At 32.0% G+C, this 11,266-nt stretch overlaps 1 protein-coding gene across 1 annotated transcript; it reads left to right on the top strand.

The window, feature by feature from the left end:
- Positions 1 to 6,465: 6,465 nt before the first annotated feature.
- On the top strand, positions 6,466 to 10,461 carry LOC139522676 (growth arrest and DNA damage-inducible protein GADD45 beta-like). The gene is made up of 5 exons (XM_071316147.1): positions 6,466 to 7,713; positions 8,544 to 8,648; positions 8,898 to 9,018; positions 9,316 to 9,521; positions 9,741 to 10,461. The coding sequence occupies exons 1-4, from the start codon at positions 7,670 to 7,672 to the stop codon at positions 9,487 to 9,489; spliced, it is 444 nt and encodes a 147-aa protein (XP_071172248.1). The 5' UTR covers positions 6,466 to 7,669; the 3' UTR covers positions 9,490 to 9,521; positions 9,741 to 10,461.
- Positions 10,462 to 11,266: the final 805 nt, after the last annotated feature.

Below are 11,266 nucleotides of genomic sequence, written 5' to 3'. Positions count from 1 at the left end.
TTTCTGATCACCTAGATTTAGTTTAGTTCATCAATATACTTTTTTCTGTTGTCTTCTTGTTTTCAATTAATTTGTTTTGGCCACTGTCGATATTTCAACCTTTCAATGGTTAGGATTTATTTGTTTTCCTTCATCTGCACATGTGTAACGTTGACGAGTCGATTTTTGTTCAAGCAATTTCATGAAAGTGCGTTGTCTTCACGTTGGTATATTCATTATAAGAACAACAAAGCAATCTTAAAAACCAAAAAATATCTCAATATTCAGCAGGAAAATATAAAATTGTCATTTTCAGAATAAGAATTAATCAAGCATTCATCAATTAATACTGCTGTAACCTACAGTCTTTTATTGGGTGCATGTATTCTGCATTGTTATTACTATACTAGAGGCTAGGAAGTTAATATCAGTATGCAATTTACAAAGATGCACACATATGGTCACTTCAAACTTGTCAAAAGCATTCCACGAAAAAGCTTCCAGATAAATCTCAAACTGTGAAATCATTTCATTAATTTACATGATTTGGATATTAAGATGTATCTTTTTTGTAACTAGTTCTCTCTGGTTAATATTTGTTATATAAGTTATTAGCCTTTTAACATTTATCCTGACTGTGAAAATTGGAGCCTAATAAACTTGGCACGACTTCGTTTATTTTCATACCTTGAATGACCTTGATGTCGAACAAATATTTACATCGACCTTTGTGACAACATATATATCCTCATGGCTTAGACCAAGGACATACATACATTTATATGTATATAAGTATACGCAATTCTCAAGTATCGCGTAATTATGTCATGTATGCTGCTGTCTATCTTGAATATAAATGTTGCATGAAATAATCGCAAAGAGTTTTCGAAAGATTAAAGTTATTTGAACAAATCAAATTATGTTGTATGAAAGATTCAACAGTTAAAGTAATTCTAAACCCCCTTCCCCTCTTCTCTCCAAAAAATATACAATCGAACTATATGCATATTTAACGCATATATATATAGCAACAATTGCAATGTAGAAAAACAAACTGAAATGTAAACAAGGAAAATATCGGTTATAACATTGACCTGTATATGGACGTATACAACTTTAAAGGTATATCATAGAGTGTTATGTGTAATGGGGTAGATATATCAACAACCGTATATAGTCACGCCATTTAACTCTAGCCATATATGTACACCCTATGCAAACTTATGCATTATTTTTATTTGGAGAAGGTAATCCTTGTCGTCCCTTATGTCTTTTACCTTATTAGGAAACTTATATTTTACTGTTTTTGGAACTTACCCGACAAGAAATATTTTAAGGGAGGAAATATTCATTATATTAATGTACAGATCTATCAAGCGAAAAAAGTTTAAAATAATGATTATTTCATACTCGATTTATGGTTCCTTTTATAGTATTAAGATATTTGACAAATCTCATTCTATTTTATCCCTATTTAGTTCTAAATTTAGTACTATACTTAAAATCTGTTGTACGTTTAGTCATGAGTTATAAAGATCTAAATGCTTAATATAGAAATAAGGTAATAAAAAATAGGGTTACAAAGCACATACTTGCAAGTTGATTCAACATATTGCATCGATTGTATAGTAACATGCTTGTGGTATTGATTTTTTGCTATTTTTTGCAATATGTACATATATGTAGATATATAGTTTAATTCAAGATTCCTTTTGCATGACAAATGAAGGTCTTTCAGAAAGTCGAACTTTCAACTGGAAAGTATCTGTATACCTACACTGTTTTAAACACAAAAGCAAGAACTCCCCCCCCCCCCCGGGCCCCCTAACGCAAATAAATGTATCTATAAATTGTTTGTCGTGTTCCTAACGTGTTTGTAGGTGGGAAGTAACGACTGCAGAAGAAAACATGTCGAATATGGACAGAACTTGAATTTTAATAGGACACCTCCGATCCTCTCTATAGAAAAGTTTCAATGGTTCTATTACGAACAGAGAACACACTAATCTTCAAACTTGAGCATTGATTGAACGTTCAAATTCCGACCAGACGTTACTTCAAAATGAGTCTTCCACCAATTAGGATGAACTCCAGATAATCTTATGTCGTTACTCTAGCCATACCTTTTCCGGTAACGAGTGTTACTAACCAAAAAGCTAACAGTGATATACAAAAATGCATGGTCAGTCCCCATCCAGGAAATACATTTATGCAAGTGAAAGGTGGTCGTTCGTTTGTCTGTGCAGATGTATGAATACGTAGCCACGTCCGGTCGGAATAGGGACGTCAAATATAATGCCTCTACAAAACCAAAGAATCAACTCTTTAAAGGGTTCATATGTAGTCTGTTTTCAGACACAATTTCAATTCAACTTGCCCCTTTCCACTTTGAAAGATCGGTTAATATTACCAACCGATCTATTTTGCAAAACCTATTTATTTTGTATATATCATTGATTTTTGTTCGTGCTGAATAAGCATTTATTAAAATCTTTGCATCTACTAGTAAATGAAGCAATGGGTCATCGGATGACACTTAGTGTATGGAGTATAAGTACATTATTCCTAACTTCTCTCGTTTTCCATGATCATCTTCTTTTATGGCTTATTTTCGTTTGTAATTTAGTTGCAATATTGACAGCTGATCCAGCAGTACACCAATATATTGAGGATTATGTCATATTCAAATTTTTAGTATCAATTGTTTGATTGGTTGTTGCTTTACGTCCAGTGGCAAACATGTCATGCAAGTTCTGAAATAGGGGTCGTCTAGAACGCGAAACAGAAAATTCAGACTGCTACTGAAAAAAAAACGAGGGTATGTTTGAAAGGCAAAATTTCTGTTCCTATCCAATATAGAATGAAATTCAAAACAGTGTGGCTGTGGCCATTGATTGACACATTAAATTCATCCATTGACTGGGACATTTACGTGAACGTTTGTCTGTAACGACCACTGTTCACGACGTACCTACGATAGACATTTAAACTGTGGGGTCACCAAAGGTTTCTTAACGCCTTTAATTATAAAATAATTCGAAAAATTAATCAGGAATAACCTTTATGTTTTGATTTATATAATTGATATAAATCAAAACATCGTGTTATTTCTCATTAATTTTTCGAATTACTTTATTAAGGTGTTGAGAACCTTTGGTGACCCCATAGTTTAAGTGTCTTTAAAAAGTACACAGTGAGAAGTGGTCGTTACATACAAACGTTCACCTAAATTGTCCCAGTCAATGGATGAATTTAATGTGTCAATCAATGGCCACAGCCACACTGTTTTGAATTTCATTCTATCTTATTTTCAAATGGCAGTCTACTTCTTTTTAAATAAAAAAAAAATTGGCTTCTTTTACAAGACCTACCAATTGTATTCAAGGTTAACTTGATTTCGTCCTGAACATGCATGACATATTTGTCTCTGGACGTTAAGCAGCCAACAATTAATCAATCATCTTTTTCCCAGACATCCTTGTGTTTTAATTGATTGTCGAAATAAGCAGACATATTGTCATATAGGTATTAGAACAAGAAACATAATGATAATCAAACAAGGAAGTCATTATGTATGTCCTTACTGTATATGCAAATTGGTGTCGGCAATCATAAACATTTGAATGTACTTTAACAACTATATATATTGCACCCTTAACTACAAATGTTGATATTTGTTTAAAGTCATTTTTTCTGTAATCTCATCTGCGTGTTTATATAATATCATGTACAGGTAAAGAAATAAAACCAAATTATTTTGGCAACAGAATAACGGACTTTGGTTTGTTTGGTAAAACTTCGTACTTTCGACAGGCTGCGAAACACCTATATATACCTACAGGTAATCATTTCCTGTTATCTCTGGGATCACTTGGTGCACTAACACAGAGTACATCTACGGTTTTCCCAATAATATAAATATAATATGCACCTTAGCACCAGATGCAAGTTTCATACTGAAATATTATTATTGTTTTAAAAATCGTAAATGAATTAGATTAAGTAAGGCTTCATCTCTTTATCATTCAGTTTTAATTTGCATGTCAGTGCTCAAGGTGAACAATATAATTAATAAATTAAGTAGTTAGACCAGTTATAAAATACAATTGGTACGTACTTAGTACTATAAATTTCATTTTATTCATATTTGTTTGAACATTTTTGTATTTAATTTACAAACAGTAAGACGTCCCGATTCTTTGTTAGTCACTTCAAATAGTTACCTGACCTATATACATGTTACTTTTCTTTGATCTTTTGTTAAGTGACTAACATGAGAAAGGATACCTGTCGGAAGTGGTCAGAGTATCACATGATACTTGTCGACAATACTGATGCAAGCAGACGACTTTGTACTACATACTTCCAGCATACCGTGACGCGGGGGAGTGAGAAACAAGTTTTGTTTATCATCTTTCTCAAACCTCCCGTTGAGATACTGAATAAAAAGAGTTATTTGTGTCGATCATCGTTGAAGAAAAATATATATATCACTTATAAAGGGGGGATAAATGTTTTTACACTTGTCGACTGTGGAAAGCTTTCATTCTCATTGACTGCAATTATCCTTGGCAGTATATAAGAGAATGTATGTGTCATACGAAAGAGCACTGGACGCATGTGTATGTACATCTTACGATTTAATACTAATCAGCTATATTAATGAATCACTACTGTGAGAAAATACACTGACTCATATGACATACATAGTCACAGATCGATAAGTTACTCAGCAAAAACATCTTCATCAGTATGAAATGTAAAAGTCGTTTAATGATCAACCAATCGATATTATTGTTGTGAACCTAGACAAATATTTTGCAACTTTGCAATGCTTAGGACGAGGTTAGTTGGTACGATAAACAACTCACAGTACAAACTAACATTCCGTAAAGATTTTAAGTGGAATGAATCTTCCTATTAACATGCAGATACATGCATACTGAATAAAATATTTCTGCACATAATTATCGAAATAAATACCAATTTGATTCATTTATGTAATTTAGCGTTTGTCTTTATTTGTTTTGCTTTCATTAAAGAGGCTGTAAACCTTCTTTATATAATGCAAGCAAATGTAGACGTAGTTCGGAAATACAACAAAACATAACACTTCAAGATTGGGTGTGCACAGTGTTGAAATACGATGATGTCAAAGGGTCCCAGTCAAATATGGTTCTAAGGTATTTAATTCAAGAGTGTTTCCTAAATGTTATCTATCTAAAGCCTTCGGGGTAACCTAGACTGGTGTAGAACTGACGTATGTAAAGGAATGGGTTGTTTGCATTAGACGTATCCGAAACGTAACTTATGCCTCTCGTAACATACTGGAATGTAAAATATGGAATGCGGAATTTAAAGAATGCTAATCGAATGCATTGTTTTATTACGGGTACTTCATTGAGTATTACGGTTATAAACAAGTATTACCGTGTCTCACCTGGCTGGCGCATATGTCCTTTAAATATCTACCTTCACGGAGTGAACTTTAAAGTTGGCATTATTACAATGGCTTATATATAACATACAGGGGGTCCCGGTCAACACTTTAAAACAAGTTTATCTTGTTAGTAAATACCCCTTACAAAGAAAGGAAAAGTATAATACCCCACCCGAGAGAACGCACTACTAAAATCAGGTCAATTCAGTTGTTGTTTTCATTTTACGGAATATGTACTACCCATGCACGTGTTATGTTGTTTTCTACTGACACTAGAAAAATCAAATCCATTCAAATTAATCAGATTATCTTAAAGTTTCCGGAACTCTTTAAGAACTTGTGCAGTTATCTATTGATTTAAAAACAGCTAGATATTTTAAAGTATGAGTGTTAAAACCCCCTTACTACACACTTTGTTATATCAGGATGTGTTTAATTCATTCATTATTTTCCCGAGTTTAGTCACTATAAATCCGATTAGTGTAGTAACTTTCTCATAGTTGTAAAACCACAAATATGTTCAAACATTTCTCTAATGCAGCTAATTTCATTCGGGAATTTCAAAAATTTCCTCTAACAAGATGAGTTTCGAACAAAGAAACTTGACAAAACACCATATGGAGAAAAACATATTTTACAAGTAAGGCGATGCATATTAAATATAAATGGTTTCTTGTTCCACGAAACTGCAGGAAAAATTGCCGACAGGTGCTTGTCTCAACTTTATAGCAAGACATGTTTACCTTCAAATAAGGAAGATAAACTGACTAACATATTTAACCCAGATTTACTATCGAACTAATTAACGTGCAAGACTGTAAAAGGTCGGGGAAAGCACGGTTAGCCGGGATTTGCCGGAAACACATGATACTTGTAATATATGTAAATATTAATTATCAATCATATGTCTGTATGATCTTGTTTGATTTAGATATGACAGTCACACGAAATACACACAACGGAAGTCCACAAACACTTTATGATTGTAGGATATCCTTTATAGCTTTGAAAACAAAATTATATTTGTATTTAGAATCAAGTAAATATATAAAGACATTTTCAGTTTGATATTTCCATATTTTCAGCCACGCATTATTGTGTGGCTAGCCTATTGTATACCATTTCTACGTATTGTTTGATGGTTCTAGTATTTTAACCTTTAAGGTATAAAATAAAGAAGTTGGAAATGAAATTCTTTGTCCCTAAAGTGAGCAACATCATTTTATCAATAAAACAGTAATGGATTTGACATTAAATGCTGGTCGTCCACCTATTTAAAGCTTTTCATGTACTGGTCAACGACTTCTACCGAACAAAGGCCAATGACCAACAAGCAATTGTAGACCATTTCTGCAATTCAATTTTAATTTGTTATATATAAATTACTACAATTATTATAACAGCATGACCGCATGGAACTCAAGGTATCCCGCAGTGCGGTGCACATTGGAGTGCAACCATTATGATTTTATTTTTAGATTATATTTTTTTAAATTCGGTTTCTTAATTGGTCGGTCTAACACTTGTTTTCAAAAGCTAAAAAATCTCCGTTGGTGCAAATGTGTTGTATCAGTTCAGTTTGCCAATCCCCACACTGGATCGAAATCACACCTAGTTACCTTTTCAATATAATGCATCTGTACCAAATTCAAAACGGTTGAAATAATTTGTTACATAATGATAATTTTGTTAATTTTTGTCATTTCACTCTTTTCTGATCGATATAAAAGATTTTTGTAGGATGGATGAGACAGAACATTGAACAGTGCACTTTAAATTGGTTCAGTGTTCAATCAGTAGTTTAATCACTTCGTACCAACGTAAGGTTAACGTACCTGATAGTTGGGAGAATTTGTACTGTAGTAATTCAGATTAAGCGTTTTATCGATAATTTGGAGACTGTTTTTAACAATTTCTTGAATGCAACATTCATGTTTACCACTTGTCTCAAAATTACTGGCAAAAAAAATGTTTTATGTTTTCATAATCGTGAAATATTTGAGGAAAATTGAATTTCCAAGGTCTTTGAGTCTATTCATTGTTGAAGACCAACCAATCAAATACCAGTAAATATAGTATGTTCCGCCCTATTCTTAGTATAGGTATAAAACCAACGACTTTACTACGTTATCATTTAAACATACGACAACTATTTCACACAACACGTGGATTTATATTTCTTAATAATTTATTGGAAGTATCGTACTAGTTTGTTGGATAATAATTCATCAGGATTATATACAATTTATAATGACATTCTCTGAGGATATTGCAGTTTTCATGGAATCGCAAAGGTAAATATAATAATCATCTTTAATCAATTATTATCATTAAATTAAGATGCTCTTTGTTCTGTTTTGTAACAATGTCTTTTTGTTAATTGTAACATTTGTAATGAAAGCACTAACATTCAAAACTGTAACTCTTATTTAGTATCATACATTAATAGTGCCACTGACCAACATTTAAGAAAGCATCATTTATTCTTTTTCTTTGAAAATGCAATACGTCAAAAATGACAAGCATGTAGCAACTGAGTGTAGACAATGGAAATGTCCAAACACTTACTGTTAGGTACATTATAAGGGTTGATTGATACCTTGCTCGTTTTAAACAAAGTATGTTAATGCAGTTTTCTTAGTAAGTTTAAGGGCAAAGTTTAATATATGCTTTTTTCACATCTTATTATTGTTATCATTGATTTGCAATAGAAAAGTTTGAATAATGTAGAATCTAGACATGTGACATTTCTTAATTACATATTCCTGACATAGTGTTTCGTAATCAGTAAAGTACAAATACTACAAACGCAGAAAACATGAAAAACATTATGTATATTAACCTCCTACAGTCAATGCTACAGTGGGCGTCACATGATATACGCAAGATGTAGGACGTCCTATATAAAATATTTAACCTTTCGTTGATTATGCAAGGTTATTACGAAATATGCTGTGTACTGCTTTTATATAAAAGATGAACTGACAAACATTGCATAATTCACAAATATTTTTATAAACATGCACAGTTCATGCACTTTTAGCTGTTTTTCTGATAACATTTGAAAATTATTTCGTACACAATATCAGAAAATAAAACTTATAATGTTCTGTTTCTTTTCTAGAAATGTGAACAACATTGGGTTTGCCCTGAAAAAGTTGCTAGTGAAGGCACAGGAAGATGGCAGAATCGTGGTTGGAGTTTATGAATGCGCACAAATCTTACAAAAGTAAGTCTACATATTATTAGTCACTGTATATGAATAGTAAAGATAGATGAAGAGTTGGCTAAGATGCTAGCAGTACAATGGGATTCAGTAAAAAGTAACGAAAGCTAAATCAAGAGTTGGCAAATATTCTAGCTGTTAAATAGGATTAATAATAACAAATATAGCATTTCAATTTATTGCTTTGTCTGAACTTTGATATCCGGTTCTGTATGCATTGTATTATACTTATTATTTTCTTTTGGTTTGCAGTTCTCCAGAAACAGTTCGACTGTGTTTGCTACCAGAAATGGCCGAAACAGACGTAACAGTGCAAATTCATCATAAACTTGTTGAAGCTTTCTGCTGGGAAAATGATATCGAAGTCGTTAAGGTAAGATTACATAAGAGCTTTTGTTGTCATTTTAGTGAAACAGGATATTAAATTAAGTATATGTAGTAAATCATTTTTTTGAAATGTTGTTGTTTTATTTCCTAGTAATAAACAAGGGGATTCCCTGAAATTAGATCGTGATTAGTTTTGAGAAACAAGGATGTTAAATATCCAGTCACTGCTTGAATGAAAATTCTGAGAAAATCAATATTGCAACCTACGCACATTGATAGATAAACATGTTTATAACTTGTATTTTTAATATCATTACGTAACAATTTGTTATTGTTTTTTCAGGTTGACAGTTTAAAAAAGATGGAAAAAGTGTTAATCGGCGAGGAGGTAGAAGGAAATGGTATTGACTGTGTGCTTATACAGAACGCCAAGACAGACAGCAGTGCTGACGACTTCATAAATAACTACTATTCCATGTTGGCCAACCAATCACCTGTTATTGACCTGCCTGAATGAAGAAAATCCAGACTTTTCATTGAATTTTCCAGGTAATTAAAACAAATTTGTTTGATATTTGTGACTTCTGTATAAACCATAAAAGTAAGAATAAATGATTTTTGAAGAGACGAAACTTACTATCCAGATGTTTGGAGATAAACGACAACACATAATTTAATTACTGTGCATGTATAAAGCTATTGAAATTGTAAAATATATTTGTAAATATATGTACTCTGGTTTGACAATCTTCTTTATTATTTGTTTAGGAAGCCAAAACCTGGTCAATAAAATCAACATACATAGACAGAAAAGTCTGCTTTAAGAGGACGTCAGATGACAACTCTGGAGAACCATAGACAGAACATTGGACTAGCACCTCAAAACAACTGTTGCATACCGTTTGCAACATGTAGTACGTAAAACTACAATGATCCAGTGCTGCTCCAAGAATGTTTCTACCATAGCCGCTAAACCATGCTCATAATTGATATTCAACTGTTGTGTACTGTTAGCAACATATTACATCAGCCATTGCGTGACAGAAGACGTGAATATATCAGATCTTCGAGGCATACGTGATTATACTTTATAGTTCATGTTCGTGATAGATACATTTTATTGCATATACAATTATAATGATCCCGAACTTTAGAGCATATATCCACTGTGCTCTTACAGTTATTGTTAACATAAGACATCGTTTGTTGTGTGTGTATTATAATTTAGTGTACGTACATTTACGACTTCAATCATACATCACTCATTTTGTGAAGTATATGAATGTTTATAAATATATGTTGTACAAAATTTCACTGTTTGTATTAATCAAGAATTAGAATGTGTTTATGAATAAACAATATTTGAAAAAATTTTACATTTTTATTGAAGTTAAAACATAAATATATGTTCAGCCTTCAAGTACCATTACTAACGAAACAAACGCTACAAACAAAGATGAGAGCAAAGGATTCCACAAAAACATAAAAACCAAGAGAGAACGAAAAAAGAAGTTTCTTTTACAAATAAACGAACAAACATGAAGTACAAAGTTTTATTTACGATTCAGTTTTGAGTTGACAGAAAAAAAATCGCTGAGTTGTTGATTAATAGATTGTACATAAGCAAGTTTTTATTGTTACTGCACAATAAACAGGACAATCAGAAAGAAAACAGGAAATCTATTGTATAAACAAAAACACAATTAACTTCCGAATCGTGTAGTCCTTTTATATGTTATTTCATTGCATGTTATTGTTCGTCAATTTAATACAAAGTTTCTAAGAGTTAAATGCATCAAAATGGACTATTATAAAGATCAAATGTGCAATACTTTAATTGATAAAAATGAGCATATCTGCCATTGTTTCTGTAAGAAGTGAAAAGAAAACGATTTCTTTTTATTATTAACCATATTGTATCAGCATATCATAAACAACAATCAGGATCTTGTGTTTCCTTATCCGTTTCATACTTATGTTATAGTACGTCAGTGTATTTCCGTTGTCAATTTTCTTAATAACATATCAATTGGCTCCTTTGAAGGTGAAGGTAATTTTAAAATCTCAACTTTAAAGCTGAGGACCGTAATTAGATATTTGCAATCTAAATAGTAAATATTAGTAGGTATCTCTCTGGAAATCTTCTGTAGCAACCACAGACGTAAGAATAATACTACGAAACATCTCTTTGATTTAGAATCGGCATGTTATTGCATGTGATATATCACTTCCGTGGATAAAAAAAGATTTCTGAAATTTGGTTTCTGTCCTGTAAACGAGATCTTGCAAAAAAG

This window comes from Mytilus edulis, chromosome 1 (genome assembly GCF_963676685.1).
Source record: "Mytilus edulis chromosome 1, xbMytEdul2.2, whole genome shotgun sequence".
Lineage (NCBI taxonomy): Eukaryota > Metazoa > Mollusca > Bivalvia > Mytilida > Mytilidae > Mytilus > Mytilus edulis.
The sequence above is the reverse complement of the archived record's forward strand: the minus strand, read 5'-3'. Positions and strand labels throughout refer to the sequence as shown.

What these genes read in the sequence shown, in the direction of transcription:
- LOC139522676 (XM_071316147.1), top strand. Translation starts at nt 7,670, where the DNA reads ATGACATTCTCTGAGGATATTGCAGTTTTCATGGAATCGCAAAG. An exon ending in GTTTTCATGGAATCGCAAAG is followed by an intron (nt 7,714 to 8,543) that starts GTAAATATAATA and finishes TTTCTTTTCTAG; the next exon opens with AAATGTGAACAACATTGGGT. An exon ending in TGCGCACAAATCTTACAAAA is followed by an intron (nt 8,649 to 8,897) that starts GTAAGTCTACAT and finishes TTTGGTTTGCAG; the next exon opens with TTCTCCAGAAACAGTTCGAC.